The sequence below is a fragment of the Anser anser genome (assembly GCF_964211835.1).
Source record: "Anser anser genome assembly, chromosome: 3".
In the NCBI taxonomy this organism is placed as follows: domain Eukaryota; kingdom Metazoa; phylum Chordata; class Aves; order Anseriformes; family Anatidae; genus Anser; species Anser anser.
In genome coordinates, this window is record NC_139722.1 from 93,521,562 (window position 1) to 93,542,799 (window position 21,238).

General features: G+C 38.5%; 1 protein-coding gene across 5 annotated transcripts in view; it reads right to left on the reverse strand.

The window, feature by feature from the left end:
* PRKCE (protein kinase C epsilon) overlaps positions 1 to 21,238 on the reverse strand; it is a 292,845-nt gene that overhangs the window by 10,294 nt on the left and 261,313 nt on the right. For 4 of the 5 annotated variants that reach the window (XM_083832115.1, XM_083832113.1, XM_083832117.1 and 1 more), the window contains exons 12-14: positions 17,188 to 17,326; positions 14,560 to 14,748; positions 9,587 to 9,733 (exon numbers count right to left, since the gene is read on the reverse strand). In XM_083832115.1, coding sequence (XP_083688241.1) covers positions 9,587 to 9,733; positions 14,560 to 14,748; positions 17,188 to 17,326 — 475 coding nt within the window. Of the gene's footprint in view, positions 1 to 2,044; positions 2,075 to 9,586; positions 9,734 to 14,559; positions 14,749 to 17,187; positions 17,327 to 21,238 lie in introns of all 5 variants that reach the window. The other variant, XM_083832114.1, reaches the window with a different exon arrangement.

Sequence of the window (21,238 nt, forward strand, 5' to 3'; positions counted from 1 at the left end):
GGTCTGTGTTACAGACAAGTAACAAGCTCCCTTGTAACAACACAACAGCATAACAACAGGAAAGCAGCAGTTATTGAAGTGCTAGGATTCCTTACCATTTCAAAATGCCTTCCGTCCTGCTTTTTATGATAAGCTGCTTCAGTACACCATCTGCATCTGCATATGCCAATGCAATTACGTTTTGCACTACGATTCTGAGCTGTAAGCATGTACATCAACAAATTTTTGCTGCCCATTTCAGATGAACAGCCCACTAAGCTACCTTTGTTAACTTTATGCTTGCATTAGCTAAAACAAAAGGTTCTGCACGAGAAATAAACCCAAAGCTAAAGCTCTTCATATACTCCATGTTCATCAGACTTCAGTTGTGAATGGGACAAGTCATGGATTGTCAGTCTTAGACAAGTCTGCAATTTTTTTCTGATAAATTCCTCTCCACAGTCTGACGAAGAGCCAGATTCCACTGCTTCTTAAATTACCTCGTGTTTTACCATTAGCTTTCAAGGACAACAGAAACAGGCCCAACCCAGGAATATTGTTTACTATTATATTAATATAAAAATAAAATGCTTCTGTTTGAATGCTTAAGAATGTACTGTAAGTAGCTATGATAATACAATTTCACTTAATGTTTTATTTTCTGAAAATAGCAACAGAGACTAAAGCAGCCAAAAAGTGAAACAGAATCTGCCTTATTCTGGGGAAGACCAAAAGGAAAGCAGAAACACTCTGGCTGCTTTCACTCCATCCCAATGGGCAACACTTAAAAATGTGTATTTAACAGCTGGTTAAATGAACTTAATTATTCAGTATGAAAGGGTTTTAGCGTTATAAGACAAGGACTCAGCAAACCCAAACAAATACTGCTGGATCCCCAGTACAGAATCAAAAGAAGCATAATAAAAAGTTGGTTAACTTATAAATATTTGGGAACCTGCAGTAGCTTTCAAACTCCTGTTATTCTACTGTTATGATAATCACAGCTAAAAAACAGCTGCTGCAGGCACTGATGCTGAAGAGAATAAGAAACAAAAAATAAGACGAACCAGATGAGCAAATTCTGGAAAAACAGAACCTTGTTAATCTGAGCAAACAATGCTGAAATCCCTTAAAAATACCAGCTCACTTACTCTTGATGTCTTTAGCTTGTGATACAAGCTGGACATAAGCTCCTCAAAAGGTATATACTTACATCCTGAGAGTATTTAGTAGTTGTGCAAAGATCCAAACTATTCAAAGTGCTTTGGAAACCAAGGCCTTTACTTTGTTGAGGGAAGAGGCAGAAGTGGGCCAGACTTCTCTGCCCTGCCCTTCCCAACTGCCCTACTAGGCCCACTGCTACAAGCTCCACTGCCGGCAGTTGTGGTACCATTGCTCATGTTTGCCTATTGCTAGCTAAACTGAGATGATGAACTTCATCACCCATCAACAGCCAATGTTTCTCTGTCAGTAGCAAAGTGGCTAACACTTGAACCAGTAGCAGGAAATTGGTACTTTTAGGAAACAGCTCACATTAAACGTTCTAACAATACCCTGTGGCAGGGTCAGCGTGCAAAAAAAGTGTTGGACTCCAGCAGTTATGGCTGTTTGCTATGAAAAGGCTAAGTCCTGGCAACCCACATCCATTCCTCTTTAGTTTTTCTAAAGAATTTATGTTAGCAGTTCTGAAAAATATAAAATCTTCCCTATTTCTAACCGTTCTTTGTACACCAGTGTTAATCGCCAGCGTCACTCTCAGAAGAAAGCCTACTGTTTTCCTGTGCCTGAGACACCTGCAGGGAAGTGGGGAATACATAATGTGCAATGTTTAACAATGGTATATGATTGTCTGAGGTCTCAGGATCCCTCCCCGGTGTTTTGTCTAAGCGGTAACACTTCATGCAGAAGCATGCAGTATAGCCCCTTGCGTGCCCATCTGCTAAATGCTCATTGCCATGCACTGATGACCGTATGGAAATATATTATGGAACTGAAGGGACACCTCAAGGTTATCAGGCCTAAAAATTGACCTACCTTGACATTTTCCCCATATTGAAGGCCTTACCTTAAAGAGGGACATTCACACTGAAGCAAACTTGAAAAGAGAGAACATTTATACAAAAAGAAATTTACTTGGCCTGTAATTTCCTATGTTCCATTTGGTGCTACTGAAAGATACTGCATTTTACAGGGCTTCTTCCCCACAGTGTAAAGGTAAAGTCATAATTCTGCACTTATGACAATACAACCCACTGCCACCAAAAACAGAGGTGTGCCAAAAAAAACCCACAAAAACAGTAACACGACTTCCCAAACAGCAGGTTAAAAATCCCTTGCTAAAAAATAAAAAATATCTTTGCCTGTTAGCAGTCATGTATGAAAACAGATCGGAAAACATGGGAAGATTTATAAGAGTCATGTTTCAGGCTAACGTATTTGGAAGTTTTCTCCAGAAACGCGGTCCCTCTTTAAGGATTCCAGCCATATCTCACAGTCAGCAGACAGCTGCTGCAGCAATTTAAACACACACCTGTCTCATTGAGCACATTTTTGGGAGCCATTCAGTGAGGCACCTACCTATTTAGGCAGGTATGGCTTCTGCCTGCTTGCCTGTGCAAATAGGCCAGCTGATTTGTATTTGCCATTTATTACCCAATTTTCAAGCACTGCAGGCATCTGGCTAGTCATAAGTCATCAAGGAAGGGCTGCTTAAATTTTGCCAGTTTTTCACTCATTTGGGGGAGAGGGAAAAGAAAATTACCAGTGCTCACTGACTCCAGTTGTATCACAATCTTTGGCTGACCCTAGAATTTGGTTTAGGGGGCTGATTTTCAAACCTTTGCTGCAGCACAAAATTGAAAGAGGACACATTGCTGGCATCCTTAAGTCAAGACTTAACAAGGGAGTTTAGGTTCACGAGGAAACTGCATACAGACAGCGTGGCTCAGATAGTGATAACTAAGGGGGGAGGGATTTCAATAACAGATTATGGTTATCTTAGGGTTACAGGAGATAAGAGACATGCAGATTACTGAAGGAAATTTGAGACTGAAGATCAAGATGCAATCTGCTAACACTGAGGTCTGGTATAGCATAGAACACTCTTCCAAGGGAAGTGCCACACATTCGGTCAATTTAAATCCTGGCTGATCAGGAGCATTTGGATTTTAACACTTCTCAGTCATATTTCTTCACTGTCACTGAACTTTGCATTAAGCATGCTGAGATACTATTACCAGACAGTGGAAACTGAGGCATGAAAGGGTTAGGTGATGAATCCTGGGTCATGCCATGAGTTTCTAGAAAAGCTGTTAGCAGAACTTATGTATCTTGCACTTCTCAGATCTCTGGTTTTAGTTGCTAAACCAATCTTCTACCCCTAAGAAGTCAGAACTGACGAAATTATGTACAAATGTTCAGAAAACATTCTCAGTGACACAATGGCAGGAATGGAAGAGTCTGCAAAATGAAGAGAGGCAGATTAGATGAACTAAATGAGCCCATTTGGCAGCAGCAGACTTCATACTGCAAGATAAAATTCTGCAATAGACCATCTTGGCCATTTTCTCTCTAATGCTCTTGAAGAAAGCGAGTTTTTAAAATGTAAAACCAAGAAGTTGTGAATGCACAGAGAAAATTAAAATAATGTACTGTTCTGTGAAAGCTGTGTTCACAGTGAATCATCGTAATGCAATTATTTTGTTAACTTTATCTTCATACAGCCACACTAAGAATGGATTGCCACAGGCACTGATAAAACCATTAGAGATGAAACTTTGGCTTAATTGCTAAAAAGAAATACATATGGCAAACATCTGTTTTACCAGCCTTTGTATTCCCTTCTGGTTCAAAGTTCTTCAGCTTTTTCATCTCAAGGATGGCTTAGTCAAAGTCTCAAATTTTCCCAACTCTGACATTTACAACAGGATAGACAAAAAGGACAAGTCTTATTGCTTGCATGCATGTGTTTCAAGGGTTGGCAGAGAAAACAGCCTGAAAGGACAGGAGTGGGCAGGTGCTGAGACTGTCATTGCAGCCCAGTGTCTTAACAGCTTCCCACAGCCTCATGGTTCCTCACAGCACACTGAGCCATTGTGACCAACAGTGTAAAAAACATGAGAGTAATTTTATTGTGCTGGTCTCATTCTAAGCAAACAAACAAACAAACAAAAACACAAGAAGAAACTGAGGCTCACATGAAGACAAATGAGTGACAAATTTGGGGCAGTAGCATTCCTATATCTGTGGCAAGTGGGTCTGGGATATTAGTATCAACCTGTAGGCACCTGTGCAAACCTCTTTGTGAGCTTCCCTTGCTGATGTTAGTGGCATGTCAACAAGCCAGAAGTTCAGCCTGTGCAGCCGTCCAGGCACAATAAAACAGAATTTCTTGCAGGAGATCTAAAATTATATGGAGAAGACTAAGGAAAAAACAAAATATGTCGAAATACACTTTTGCCTCACTGTTTCAAATACAAGCTTTTCCATTGAGTAACAACATGGGACAATAAAATTTTATAAACACATTCAAGGTGAAGCAATAATCTGTTTCACCCATTGTTTTTAATGCATGTTTTATTATTTGTTATGGGATAGACTAAATCATCCCAGCATGTTGCTACACAAGAGCTACCACACTTACCACAATATCAGTGACTCTGGTAAGAAATTAATCAAAGGCACCCTTGTTTTCATTAGTAATATGGCAAATGTGCTTTGAAAAGGGAGATAATCCGATTTAACCAAGCCAGGAGCAGAGCCATAGAAACAAAGAGGGACGCAGAGCAGAGAATCACTGAATACTATCAAGGCCTTTGTGGTTCTTGGGCAACAAATTATGTTGGAAACCATAGCCTGGTGTTATGGCTAGTGATTTGGGAATTTTGTTCTCTGAATTAAAATAATTCCAGGGAAATTTATGACCCCAAAATATCTCAACATAGGAATAAAGTGCCTTAAAGAGAGTTCTATCTTGTAATAATTACTTTGGAGAATTGATATCTTTTTGTATTAAAACTATACTTATTTCTTCCATATGTAATTACAAATCCATGTCTATATTTAAAGCAGCAGGTAAGAATATTATTATTAAGAAAATTTCCAGACAGTCTGTGAAGACTAAGAATTAGGTTTTAAGAACAGAGGAAACGATCTGCAAAAGATACTGTCAAAGTCACTGGAGCTCAGATGTAATAAATATCCTCTTCATATCTGTTCAAATGTCTGCTTGATTTCTAACATACATGCTCCAGAGCTGTTACTTTTTCTATAGTAGCTTAACCTTTATAATAGCTCCACATGGGAGAAATCCTCGGTATAATAAACTATAATATATATAAAAAAAATAAATTAATTTTACCAGTGTAAAATCTCATAGTTCTATATTTATGAAAAGAACAGCTGGTACATAACAGGCATCACAGTATATTGCATTTTCACTTCTTCATGTTCTCTTTTCCAAGTTAGCACGGTGAAGCAGCAGCCAAAGATCCTTCACAGCTGGTTTTGGGGCCATCAAATCTTTTTCCATTGTCTCTACTACCTAGCACAACCTGGTGTTTCACTTCTGTCTCTGCTTAGCAATCTAACCATTTGTTTGAGTGCCCTGTCCTGGGCTCTCTTGCAAGCCTTCAGAAAACACAGTCAGATTTTCAAGGACCTTTTGGACTTCAGTAATTTTCATTCCAAGGCTGAAGACAGTTAGGAAAGAAATTTCAGCTTCCAGAGCATCATTAGAATCAACATATCATTCCCAAACTAGAAGGATATCAATGGTATATTTCTGTTATAGTGAGGAATGTATTTGAATACATCGACAGCATGAATGAGATTTAAAAATAACCCTCAAAAGTCTGACTAAGAAATAGCCATGCGGTATTTCTTCCAAATCCCCTTGAAAAATAGAAATTTCAGGCTGACAAAACTGAAGAGACATACCTGAACTATGGAGAAGCACAGGTTTACAGTAACATGTAATATAGCTCCTCAGAAAACCTATTTTGGCAGAGCAAGGATTAGAAGTAAAAGAAGGGAAAGACTATTGTGCTAACTATAGAACCCATGCATTTTTGGGATCAGTAGAGTAACGAGGCAGAACTGAAGCAATGTTTGTTTCCGCCCTGGCATCTCCATGACCTCCCTTGGCAGGTTATTCAATTGCCTGATGGGACCTCAGTGTTTGACCATTTTCCCTAATGGCTTTAATTGTTTACTTTCAGGGTTTTACATTGTCCAGAGCCCATTTGAAAAGACTCTATGTTTTAATTTTTTTAAAGTGTATATGACACAGTAATTATAAATTTCCCCCGTTAGTCATCTTCAATGTTGGTCAGAAAATAGATGAATACCTGTATAAACATATGCATTCTTGCATGAGTAAATTTTTACATGTGCATGCAAATCCCAGTTTGAATGCACAAATGATTATATATGCATTGTATGCTTTCTTTCCTACACATGTATACACTCATGCAAGAAATGTCTATTTTCTGACTAATCTGGCCTCTCTTCTCATAGCTATTTCCACAGACCTAGGCTCTCCTGAATATAAGATTAAATACATTTTTTGTATCCTCTTTTATAATTATAAATCACTTTTAGATAATCAACAGCCCTTTGTCAATATTGAAAGATGTTAAAACTCCCAAAACATTCCAAACACGGCATTTCTTGTGTTTATTCCACAGTTAATCCATAGCTACGGAACTGTTGCAATTGTTAATCCAAATCACTGAATCTCATTGCTACTCCCACAACTGAATTTAGAGAGGAACCATCTATGTAGATTTTAAAGTACAATTTATTTAATTAGCTTTGAACTTCTTCACTTTTTTTTTTGGGGGGGGTTGGGGGGTTGGAGGAGGGGGCATTTTTTCAAAGTGAGTGCAATATCTTCTAGATTGCCAAATATCCAAAATCACCTTTTCAGCATTTACAAAGACATTCAAATTTACTTCTGTAGAATCCTTTACAATTTCTGAAGTTGCATAATTAATATTTATATTTGTGTGACCTTTCTGTCCAGGCTAGACATATATCACATCTTAATTTCCTACTAATAAATCAAGAAATGTTAAGAGGACAAGCAAAAACTTTGGTATGATCTTCCTCAAAGATTTCTATACAACAAAATTCAAACTGTTGCAAAATTTACAGAGCTGGTACAAAACCAGCTGATGAATCACAAACATAGTGTAACCATATAATGTATGCCCTTTCAAAGTGTAGAAAAGTTATTAGTAAAATTGAAAGGACCAGGCCACCAGGGTTATAGATACCATAGAGACAGAGGACTGAAAACATGAAAATAATAGGGATGCCTGTAACACAGACTACATGCTATCCGAATTTACCTCCATAAAAATGGGTTAAGAAAATAGATAGCATACAGAACTACTAGACTGCAGAAATCAAATCTGGTAGAATATAGAAAGTTGACATATACAATATCGAAATAGATAGTATAAAAATCCAACATTATAGAAGCAGCCTGAAGAAAAATGAAAAAAAAAAAGGTGTAAATAACGATGTATAAAATCATCCCAAAAATTATTAAAGAGCAAACAGCTGTTACTAAAATTTTACAATGGACTACTCTGAAATAATCTGAAATCACTACTAAAACTGAAATACCCGAATAATTTATCATTAAAGGATACAGAAAAGTAGAAAAGGAACATAATAGCAGATATGAATAAAATAGGAATGGCTTTACAATATAATAGCAGTGAAATTACCAGAACGAGATAGAAGCTGCACTGAGAAGGTAGAAGACAAAGAATAAAAATGTCTGACATACTAAATCCCTCCTGACTTTTCAGAATTACCACAACAAGAATACCTATGAAAATAACAAGGGCCTTATAAAAATACCTCTTGTTAAAGTGAATGTGCATCTCTGATCATCAAAGGAAAACAGGCAATGAAGATGTGAGGAATCTGAGACTTACTAGATGTAGGCATTAAGTGAAAACTAATTTGAAATTGTACATTTTGGTTGATACCTGTATTACCAAAACACTGATAAATACTGAGCAAAGCAACAAAAAATATTATGAGATGAAAGGCCAAATTCTTATGAAAACAGGAAAAGAGCTAAACACATGCAACTCAGCTAAACAATGAATAAGGCTGTCTGGAGCTCTCTGAGGAACTTGACTGGAGAGCAGCAGTCGGAGTATTAAACAGGCTTCAAATAGATACTAGCGGGGTTAATGTTGGGTTTACACTTCCCGCAGCAGTGCAAAGATTTGTAAATCAGCTCAGCCACAAGGTGCAATCCAGCCACACCTCCAGAGCAGAGCTGGGCAGCAGGGTAAAACAGCCGGCATGCCCAGCTGGCTGGACCCTTTCCAGGAGAGGAGCTGGCTCAGGCTGCCCTGGGCCTGTAGCTCCTGCAGTACAAGGTTTCTGTTCTCCAAGAAATATATTAAAATATTCCCATGATAACACTGTATCTTACTCCTCAAAACTACTCCTAGAAAGATATTTGTTAGGGATAACTTTCACATCCAGTTGTCCGTCCTTTTGGGTTCTTCCTTCATAGCTACAGAGAGAGAGACACTTATCCAAGAGTAGACTGAGAGGAATTACTTCAGGCTCCTGTTCCAGATGTTCCCTGCACAGGCAACCCCACTTTCACTGCCTACACATGGAACTCAGGGAAATGCATCTTGCCGAACTTAAAGTAAATGCATTAAATCTAACAGACTAATTCTGCAATGACAGAGGGGGCTTTTTCATCTATAACTTTAAGTTAGTATTCAGTGTTGAGTTTCATTTTGCCTTTTTAAAAAAAAATAAAATAAAATATTACCTTCACTATCTAAAGAAAGAAAGAAAGAAACAAGTACCATAACCATATTTACAGGCAAATCAAACATTATTATTAGGAATGTGCAAAGTCAAAAGATGCAAGGCAATCTCAAAGGATTTGTAATAAAATTATTCTCTGATACTGTTCAAGTACAAAATTTACTGCACATATTCTCATCTGAAGAACTGACATTTGGTGAACTGTAAGTGCACCATTTTTGAGTATTTTCATCCAGATGAAGAAAAGATTAAGAAAAGTATTTTTGTAGCATCTACATGTGGGACCACTATTTGTGTATTTCTGTCAGTTTCAAATACAAATACTTAATTATTACTTAGCAAAATGTAAATAAATCAACTTCTCTGATCATGATGTATATTTATTTCCCTCAGGAGACTGTTTTTTCAAGCATCTTCAGTTAAATACTGTTAATCAGAAATCTTTTCCTTTGTCTCTCACTACAAACTCCATGGACCACCAGCAATGAAGGATTTGCACCGAAAGTATATACCCAATCAAAGTCTTTTCTGATCAAGGTATCTTTGGGAGCACAGGAAAATAAATAAAACAGGGCCTTGAACTTTCTCATGATTTATGTGATTGAATATGGGCATCTTTCTGTGCACTGAATCTATTCTTGACACTTACCTTCACAGAAGAATTGACAAGGTAATCTTTTCCACTTGTTTTTTACGCTATTTAAACCCCCAAATGTTGCATCAAGGTATTTCAAGCCTCAGAAAAGCAGGAACTAGTTATGTAGTTATGCAAGTTATGTAAACTGCTACTTACAATCCGAGGTTTGAAGGGTGGCTTGATTTTCCTTTGTTCTAGAAGAACCCAGTCAATTTCCTTGAAAAACGGATGCTGCTTAATCGCGTCTTCCCCGTTTTGTGATGCCACACAGCCAAGTCGCTTATTTGGATTTTTTGTCATGAACTACAGGGTGGGGGAGGGAGAGGAGGAAGAAGTTAAAACACGAATGACAATGGCTGGAAACCATTTACAGTTTAACTAGACATTACAATTCCTAACGCCTACTTTTTAGAGACAGCCCCCTTTCAGAAGGTTATTTTTCCTGTAGGAGAAACAAGGAGGCCTCTCCAAATTTCAGAGGTTCCAGCCAAACCAGAAGATTCAGGGACCGAAGTGCAAGTTTCCTGTAGGAAGCTCTTTCAACTAATTTCTCAGACCTCCTAATTCCACCTGGCTAGAAGTACTATAGGAGGAGATTCTCTTTCCGTATTTTTGCTTCCAGCTTTGGCCAAAAATACTAAAGGAAAGAAACAAAATATTAAAACCTCCAGAGGGAGTTTATAATAAATGCTTAGGATAACTCTTATTTTACCTCATTTGCGCTACCTTACCTACTAATTTTGGGGTTAGGGGCTACATATTATTCTTGCTGTTTTTTATTTTCTTTAGATATGTAGGTTGCGTATAGATACACTCCATTCAAGCGTACATGAAAGGCCCACGATTCCTCATGCACTTCTAGGATTTTATTCTCATATGAATGAGAACAGCATCTTCAGCTATGTGAGTTACCAGAGTTCTGCCATTACCACACATTTCAATAAATACATGGAGTGATCAGCAACAGCACAAAGCTTCCCTTGTGAAGCACCATGACGTTACTTGCACCTTCCCTTTAATCTTTAGTACAGGATAATCAGTGACAGCAACTGGAACTAACTGATCTCGTCTGTGGAAATTTCTAAACTTCTCATTTTTAAACTCTTACTATTCCTTTCAGCAAAACTTGTGTAAGACATTGCCACCATCAAATAATGGCAACTGATTTTTTTTTTCTGATTCTGCTCTATTATTTCTTCTTTCTTTTATTAGTAGTTGCTCTACTCATATCCTAGTGCATGTGGACACAGAATTCTTGCAATTCAAGTAGGAATGAATGCTATTCTATACACATGCACACTCACACTACAGAATTACCTCAGACTTTCCTATGACTTCATAATCAGCCATTATTATAATTTTTTTAAAAATTATAGTATACAAATGAAACAAAATGTGATGAATGTTTAGTGAGTTTTTAACCTAAGTACTACATTATTCTACACATCTGTAGAAAAAAATAATTTAGCAAAAAAAAAATCACTAACACACCCTTGCTTTAATATAGCAGTTATTACATAAGTAGCTACTGGAGCCCTTAAGATGGTTTTAGATAGCTAGATCAACTATCCACAGGAGAATACCACTGCTATCATTTTAAAGATATAATTTATATCAGTGAGATGATTCTTTCTGTAGTTCCTGCTATATGCATGCCACTCAGAAGATGACCCTTTGGTCTAGCGTTCAACTGTTCTGCAAGTTTTTTTTGCAAGTGGGCAAGTCATATCTAAATTACAGGCCATATTTTCTATGGGCAGGAGAAACAAAGGTTTTGAAAGGATTACTACGCTTTGGTGAGGTCTCCTGGAAAACCACAAAATGCATTCCTACATTCCTCTGCTTTACTTCACCTCCAGGAGCCTCTGGTGACTGCGAGAGAGCAGGCCAGGAACCAGCAGCCACACACTTTGCAGAAGCAGAACATGGCAACTACAGGATATGCTTTTTGTATCACATAATCCAGGTAGCAAAGAAGTAAACTCTGATCCAGTATCCGTCATGTTCTATCTTTGTTTTAAGCTGGAGGCAGGGAAAAATCAGAACATGTCCTTTTTAAGAAGCCTGGGACATGAAAATATTACTAGATAATACAGTTTAGTACTGTACTTCATGAACTTGAAAGTTGACAATGAGGGAGAACAAATTTTAAGAACAATTAAAAAAAATTATCATATGCAAATATGATACAGTAATCTCAGAATTCTGAAGTGAACATTGAATTCCATAAATTCTATCCCCTGTGATAAATATTGCTCTTTTTCACCTCTTATTTCTATTTCTGAAGCATAAGCTGACATTTACTTCCTGTTTATCAACAGCATCAACAACGATGCTACTGTCAGTGCACAGACAGCTGTTAACTGTACTGTGTTGACGAGACAGTTGCCAATGGGGCTTATTATACTTATTATAACACTTATGGCCACAGCCACAAGTGCTGCCTATACTAAGACAGGAGTCTCCTTTTACAAAAAGTGAGGCCTTTGAAGATAACTCCGACCAACTTAAATGACAACAGGACAAAAGGTTGCTGAGATAGCCATGTAACTTGGGGCCTGAATTAAAGATTGCTAGGCTCCCAAAACTTAGCTCCTTAAAATAAGCATCAGTGCTTAAAAACAGTTCTGCCTCTGTACCCAGAGATCTGTGTCATCGGGATATGCAGGGAACACATACTGAAGACACAACCTCCCTCCATCACTTGCAAAGAAGCCCAGACCTAATTTCAATGAAGAATTGTTTTCTTTACCAGACAGGAAAGAATTTTAAATAGCAATTCCTGTCAATTCACAGAAAGAAGTCTAGTAAGATTCCTGGGACTTCATGGGATAAGCAACACTTACTTGTTGCTGCCTTGTAATACTGAGCTGTTGAATTATCCTTGTTTGTGTTTTGTTGGAAGTAATGGGAAAAGTGTTTCTTCAGAAAATAAGGAAACATTGTTACTTGATAATGAGAATGTCATGTTATTAAAATCTCCTTACATCTTGCCTGGAGGAGTGTAAAAATACACAGTTTCTAAAGAATGAAACTGTCTCAAAGCACAATGTGAGGAAACGAAGTGTTCCAAAGCTAATCCCTTGCTAGCATTCAGCAGTAAAATACATAGACGCCTCTTTCTTTCCTCTGTTTTTCCTGTTCTTCATTTAACAGAATGTGGACAAGGATCAGATGCAGAGCACAAGGTTTAAACATGTTTCACACCATAGCTACATAGGCAGCAGGTTGTTAAATGTAAGGAAATGCATTCTTTTCAAGGCATAAACTGGCAAAGTTCCATTAAACTCTATCAATTTATGCCAATCAAGACATTTTGCCCAGTGAGGAGTAATCTCATATTATAGTGCAAATCTATTTAATGGATTCAACTCTCTTTTTAAGGTTTAAAATGGCATTAAAGATAAAGTTTAGATAGAAAGATGTAAAAAATGGACTGCAGAAAAATATAAGCCACAATACCTACTATTAACAGGTAGGCTCAGGAAAACAGCCTCATAAAAATTATAGCAAAGAAACTAGTGTTGAACATCCTTATACTTACATTCACAAAAATGCAGAGCATACACCTACAGCCCAGTTCTGTGTTTGCATTTGTGTGGGGTTAACGAATGACACGTATGACATTAAGAGTTAGACATCTCACTACTTGCACACAGGAGATAACACACTAAGACTCTATCAAATCTGTTTCTCCCTTTCCCCTGTCAAACATATACCTTCTCATAGTTACAACAGCTCTCATACTACACACATAATCAGGTGTTTTCAGTTAATTTTCCCCCTCTGATGAATGTTTCAGAATAACAGACAGCTCAGCTAATGTTGATTCACAGAAAGAGCCTTTGGATGGGGAGCCAAAGGAACAGATCTTACAGAATGTGAAACCGAAACACTATAGAACACTACAGAAAATCTCTGGACTTAAGTGAAATTCAGATGCAGATATGAACATTGACAAAAACCCTTTCTCTACAACAGGCTAAAATAACCCCTGAACCCTGGATATCAGTCTGAATTCTGCAGCTCAAGTCCATACATTTTAATTGCTGGACTGAAAATAATTGAAGAGTCTGGAAATAAAAACAAGACACATGAAAGTATCGTGTCAGCTTATGAAAAGACTTCATAAAGGTATGTAGGGGGAGTAGAGAAAATATGTATGAAGGTCAGCTTTAATAAGTCCTCCCTGCCATCACTACAGAGACTGGAGCAAAAGAGATACTACAGTTCACAACTCAGAGATGTTACCTTGGACTTCTGGTTTGAATTCTCCTCTAGAGCTCCCTCACCTGCAGCGCCCCCACTCCCTCTCGTCTAGAATAAACCTGAATGTGTTTTTAAGAGATCAGTATGAGCAGTTCTGAGCAAAGTGCTACCTGTCCACTGTTGTAAAAATCAGAATTTGTTCAAGTTTTCTGTAGTTTTCTTTCAAAAGGTAACCCTGTACGTACGTGACCCAAAATGTAACTGCAGGAGTTCACACTAGCAGCTGCCCTCTTAATAGATAGTCTCCTTTATTTCAGTCACCAAGAGAAAAATAGTAGCATGTTTTGTTTGAAAAATTGCTGCTTTTGGTGGCACACTTCTATCAAGCCAATCCTTATACTGTAAAACATCAGCCAGGGCAGAAACAATTGCCCTTGAGTAAGACTGCTTAATCAAAGTGTTACATGAACTAAAATGTAGAACATATAGCTGTAAATAAAAGGCTTTCAACCTATCTTGATAATAAGGGAAGAAAGGCTTCGGGTGGGTTAAATAAAAACACTGACACTTTTTCTTTACATAGTGCTTCCCCCACTCTAGTGAACATGCGGCATATAAAGTGTCAAAGTGGCAGCACAGTTCTAGTTGGTTGGGTTTTCCCTGAAACATGAATCTGCAGTACACAGATTTATGCAGTGTACAACTGCGTGGAATACAAACATTCTGTTCCTTTCCCACAAGCGGTGTAATTTATCCCAGGCCCCACTATCCTAACAGTGGCACTCTGAACTGTGCTTGAACTCCCAGTGGTGACTGTTCTCAACAACTTTTAGCAAATTCAATTTTAATCAAGGAAAAAAATAATAAAAAAAGAAAGCCATGAAGAAGAGGCGGAGCAAAACAAGTAATAGAAGACTCACTGCTTTTAAAATGCTGACGGCTTCTTTACTGAGCCAGACTGGATATAAGACATCATCGTGAAGGATGGATTCAAAGAGATCATCTTCATTGTCGGCTTCAAAGGGGGGTTGCCCAGCCATCATTTCGTACATGAGAACACCCAGAGCCCACCAGTCTACTGAAGGGCCATATTCTAACTCCTGGAGGATCTGGTATATAAAAAGAGATCACATTGAACAGGCAAGACAGACAACACTCTCAGCTGCACATTTACTGTTTCAACATGATACACCCTTTCTTTCCCCAGTGCCTAAGGAGGACTAAAACCCACACTGACGTCAGTAACATCAGGCATGGTTTCTTACCGATGCAGTTTGCACTAAGAGAGCTGAGTGTCAATGCATAGTTTTCTCAGAAGTACTAACTGAGTTTATCAGTCCCCTGAGTAAAGGAGTATGCTCATGGGCAAAAAAGCTGTATATCCTTCCAAACTGTTTAAAGCAGGTCACGCTATAGGGGAAGAAAGATCACATATACAAAACAGATTGGTGGAAAATGTGAAACATTTCCTTGTCTCTATCTTGAGCAAAACAAACTGAACAAACTTGTTATGTTGCACAGAGATCATCTGAGAGATTTATTCTCATCCTTTAGGTAGGGCTGAGGGAAGCCAAAAGCATTTTTGTTCAAGTTCTTTTTACAGCATTGAAATACTGTACAATAAATGCATGGCTGTAGGACTCACTTTAATTGCTTTTGCTTTCAGAAAAACTGGCTACAACTTTTCGGGTGGTACAAGTTCAACCTTGTAGCAAATACCTTTAGTGGGGAGTAGTGGTTTAGAGTGATGGAATTTTATCGTCTTACTTGGTGTTACAGAACTATTGCTGTACATGGGACAAGTCTAATTCTTGGCTCCTCTCCACTAAAAAGGAGCTTGTAGTTTGGCTGCAGTATTTCAGCATGACAGGGGACTGGAGAAAGAAGAGTGGGTGACTGCTTAAGGTGAAGCTGACTGGCTTAAAATGAGTTGGAATGGCAGCAACTTCACCACCTCCTTAGACAATATTAGTGGTGCTACAGTCAGAAGCCTTGTGGTGAACTGCATGAGCTTCGTGCTGTGTTTGGGAATAATGATTATACTGTAATGTAGAAAACCAAATTCTCTCTTAACGTAAAAACAGAAATGAGTTTAACATTTGGATGCAGCTGTCTGGATCCCAACTGGATTCTTAGTTCATTGGATATTAAATTTTATACACATTAATTATAGAAGAGGATACTCTTCAGAAGCGTACTTTTCAAGTGCTCAGGGCACACTCTCTGGAATTCAGATATTGCTAAAGAAAAGGAAATTGAAAAATACTACCATGAGGCAAGAGAGATAGGAGCAGAAGATAAGCTTCTGCAATCAGGATGACAAAACGGAAGCCTGAGTTACTGACATCAGTGAGAAAAGCATTTAATGTAAAAGTTCCTAGAATATTATTATTGCTTTGTTTTTAGTAATAGTTTTTAAAGAATTTGCTAAATGACTCAATTAGTATACTAAATCAAAAAAGAATTCATATAAAACCAAACGCATCACTCTGGCACTTGCTTTCTTTTACCTGCAGAGTTCTTTTGAAATGCCACAAAATGTGTTCATAGATGTTACAATAGTTCCAAGATGACTCACAACCTATCAGTTGTGCTACCAAAGCTTGACAGACATGAACTGTAACAATATGGATTTCTAATTTATTGTCTCTAGCAAATAATAAACTAACATTTTTCTCTGATGCAGATTTATGGTTGATGAAAGACAAACCAATGAAACTTTTTACACTATATCAGCACACTGAATCTTTGGCAAAAAAGATGCATGGATTACTAACTAAACTGAGCTGACTAAGTCTGTCTAGCAGACAAACTGCATAATACTGATTCTTTTGAAGCTCTCAGAAATTCACCTTATAATCTTAAAATTTAAGATACGTGAAACCAGCACAATTATCAGCAAATTCTTTTACCCAATAAATGCCTTAAAGTGAATTTAGGTGTTTTCACCTGTTTTATATGATTTTTGCAGCATCCCTATAAAAGGATCCTATGTTTCTATTCAAGTATCTGTATTTTCTCCCTATCCATGTAAGTACCACAAAGATAGTATCTTTCACTCACAAACACTTTAAAGAAAAGAAGAAATGATATTCCCACAAAGGTGTTACGCAAAATGACACCAAACACAGTCTCTTCCATATGAACATCCCCCTTTAAGTCTCATGAAGTATTAAAAAACTTTTTATAACTACTAAAGACTAGTGCTGACAGTACTCAGTTGCATCTATCTTCTTAAAGGCTTCAGTGAAGGCTTCTTTGAAATGCCTTCACAATGATGCTAAGTCAGAAATGAGAATATGGAGAAGAATATTGTTAAGTTCAGGGAATAAATAAAAGAAAATCCAACTCCTATCGACATGGAATACTGTTCTTGCCCTATAGAGTAAACAAATTCTGCAGGATTAACCAGGAAAAATGTGGCACAGCCTAGTTTGCATCATCTATTGTTTTCATCTACATACAAAAAGTGTCTAAAATTACACATTAAGAGTCCATCTCATGAATGATACTATCTATATTCTTAGCACAGTGCAAAAAAAAAATACCTCTGGAGCTATATAGTCAGGCGTGCCGCAAAAGGTTGTGGTGGTCACTCCATTCAGAATCCCTTCTTTGCACATCCCAAAGTCAGCCAGTTTACAGTGGCCTTCTGCATCCAGAAGAATATTGTCCAGTTTCAGGTCCCTGAAATAAAAAGTCCCAGAATTAAATCAGCTCTCAAATTTTGAGCATGTGCTCCTGAATTTGAACACAAACCATAGAACATGACTAATAGATGGTTTCACAAACAACACCAAGTAACTGTCCTTCACATGCGTGCATGAAAAGTGACTAGTAGCAGTCACTAAATAGACCTGGATAATGGCAATAAGGAAGCAGGTAATGACAAGCATTCTGTAAGATGAGGCCTGTACTCTCTCTTCAGCTGCATGGAAGCACAACTGTAAAGCATCAGAAACATTTGGAAAAGATCTCAGTCTCTCGCTCGCTACAGATCTAAGACTCTTATATGAAATAGGTCAACATTGTCTAATAAAGTCACTCTCCCTTTTTGTATCAGCACAAAGTAAGAAGTACCGATTTACCCATATTTATCACATGGGTTGAATTAATTGTTACTTTCAAACCTGGATTACTTTGAATTGTATTCTTAACATATAATAGAAATTCAAAGTTCAGACTGCAAGAAGAGGGCTGAAAAACAATGCTCCTATCTTTGGGACCCTAATTTTCTGCAGTTTAAAAGCTGTGCAGAAATAATCTCGCATGGCTATTTTGCATTCATTGTTAAACAACACATCTTAGCAGCTGCCTCTGATCATTCTTTGTACAAATGTCTTTGTGTCAAAAATACACAATTCTTCAGTTATTAAACTGGGTGAGGTCAAAAACAGGTTGAGAAAGGGATATCCACCTTTCCTGTCTTGCCCTCTGCACATTTTCTAAATATACCATTGATAGTTTTTTCATGATCCAACACAATGGATGCTAGGTACCATTTAACTTACCTGCCACTGCCTTAGACTAAACTATAGTAGGATCTGCAAAGCCAGTGCACAAAAGAGCCCTCACTTGCATGAAAAACAACAACAACAATAAAATAAAATCCACTATTAATAACATTTTATCATGTATAAATGATAAAAAAAAAAAAAACAAAAAACAAAGACAAGAAGATTCACTGTGGGTCACTTCCAACTCAGGATATTCTACAATTCACTGATATTGCATGGCCTACTTTATTTTTATACTTCTATCTAGGCCGTAGACGCTTTTGTAGTGTATTAAAGCTATGCAGTAATAAAGGAAGACATTGTATGTATGAATGCATACAGAGGTGAGAATCAAAAGACATGTGTCCATAGGTGACTTTGTGTGGGCACCTTTTGATCAGAACTTTTTTTCTAGACATATTAGAGAAGTTTCTGTAGATGGAATTGATGATAAATAAGTACGTGCATATAAATTCTAAATCAGTTATAGGAATAAAATTGCATGCCAACCTCTGTGAACAAATGAAAAACAAGAGAGGTGATTGGTGATAGGCAACATGGCTTCATCAAGGGCAGATCGTGTCTGACAAATTTGGTGGCCTTCTATGATGTGGTCATGGTTAGTAGATAAGGGAAGAGAAACTGATGTCATCTATCTGGACTTGTGCAAAGCTTTTGACACTGTCCCTCACCACATCCTTTTCTCTAAATTGGAAAGACATAGATTAGATGGATGGACCACTTGGTGGATAAGGAATTGGCTGGATAGTGGCACTCAAAGAGTTGCAGTCAGTGTCTCTATGTGCAGATGGAGACCAGTGATGAGTGGTGTCACTTGGTGATCTGAATTGGCACTGGTATGTGGTATATGTAACATCTTTGTTGGTAACATGACAGTGGGATTGAGTGCACTCTCAGCAAGTCTGCGGATGACAGCAAGCTGAATGGTGTGACAGACACAGTGAGAGAAGGAATGCAATCCAGAGGGACCTTGACAGGCTTGAAAGGTGGGCCTGTGTGAACCTCATGAAGTTCAACAAGGCCAAGTGCAAGGTCTTGTACCTGGGTTGGGGCAACGCCAAGCACAAATACAGGTTAGACAGAAAATGGATTGACAGCAGCCCTGAGGAGATGAACATGGGGGTATTGGTGGATGAGAAAATGAATATGAGGTAGCACTGTGCACTTGCAGCCCCATAAGCTAATTGTATCCTGGGCTGCATCAAAAGAAGTGTAGCTGGCAGGTCAAGGCAGGTGATTCTCCCCCTCTACTCCATCCTTGTGAGACCCCACCTGGAGTCCTGTGTTCAGCTCTGGGGCCCCCAGCAAAAGAAACACATGGACCTATTACAGTGAATACACAGGAGGGCCATGAGGATGATCAGAAGACAAGAGTGCCTCTGCTACGAAGACAGGCTGATAAAGTTGGAGTTATTTAGCCTGGAGAAGAGAAAATTCCAGGGAGACCTTACGACAGCCTTCCAGTACCTAAAGGGGGCTACAGGAAAGATGGGGAGGGACTCTTTGTTAGATGGTGCAGTGATAGGACAAGGGGGAACGGTTTTAAACTGAAAGAGGGTAGATTTAGATTAGAAATTGGGAAGAAATTCTTCACATGAGGGTGGTGAGACATTGGAACAAGTTTCCCAGAGAAGTTGTGGATGCCCCATCCCTGGAAGTGTTCAAGACTAGCCTGGATGGAGCTTTGGGCAACCTGGTCTAGTTGAAAGTGTCCCTGCCCATGGCAGGGGATTAGAACTAGATGATCTTTAAGGTCCCTTCCAACCCAAACCATTCCATGAATCTATGAAAAGATACAGTTTTTGTTGCCAAAATCTTTAATGTCAACAAATTCCAGCCCCCAGACTTTAGATCCACAGTGGAAACATTCAGACAGATTAAATGATTAAGTGCCTCTACGCCAATGCATGCAGCATGGGAAACAAGCAGGAGGAGTTGGAAACCACGGTGCAATTAGAAAAGTACGACCTAACTGCTATCACGGAAACGTAGTGGGATGAATTACACAACTGGAATACTGCAATTGAGGGCTGCAAGCTTTTCAGAAGAGATAAGCAGGGAAGGAGGGGTGGGGGGGTTGACCTCTATGTTAAGAAATAGACTACGATACCTCTGAGAAACAGACACAGACAGGTTATGAGCTTGTGGGTAAAAGTTAAGGACTGGACCAATAAAGGACACCTTGTGGCTGGGGACTACTACAGGCTGCCAGATCAAGGGGAGCCTTTTGACAAGGCCATCTTGCTTCAGCTACAAGAAGCATTATGCTCACAGGCTCTCATCCTGCTGGGGGATTTCAACCACCTGGATGTCTGCTGGGAAAGCAACACAGCAGGCTGTAAGCAATCCAGGAGACTCATGAAGGAAGTAGAAGATAACTTCCTGGTCCAGCTATTAGACAAACCAACCAGAGGGGAAGTGTTACCAGACCTGGTGTTCACCAGTGCGGATGAACTCATTAAAGAAGTTAATATGGGAGGCAGTCTGGGCTGCAGTGAACATGCTGTGGTTGAGCTCGTTAATGTACTTAGATACTGCTACATCTACAAGAAAAGAGGATATTTGATTTGTAATAAGTGCACATTACTGTTTAAGCAACTGACCATTTCCAAGAAAAAGATATCTAACCTGAGTGATGTTTGGTGTGACCCACTGTGCTTGGCTTGTACCTTCTTTTGACTTCTAATGCCTTATTTATTTCACTCAGGTGGAAACTTTTGTCCTCGTGTTCTAAAAGAGGTAACTCATTCTCATTTTCTCCTCATCCCCACCAAGAGGCATGTTCACCCCACATTTACTTCTTCAAAAACTCTGCCTACCTTGAAACTGCCATTTGGTAGGCCAGGGCTCATTGATGCTTCTCTTCCTTTGCTAGGTGGAATTTCTAGAGGAAGCCTGTCCTGCATATACTGTGTCTCCTCCAACTTTGTCTGGGGATTTGGGACTATGATATCCACGTTTGCAGAAGATGACAAGCTTGCTCCAAGATAAAATTGTCAAACAACCAATTTTTAATGTGTTTATCAGATTAGGGACATGACTTACAATGGGCATTAAAAGTACTGTGTATTGTCCTGTACCA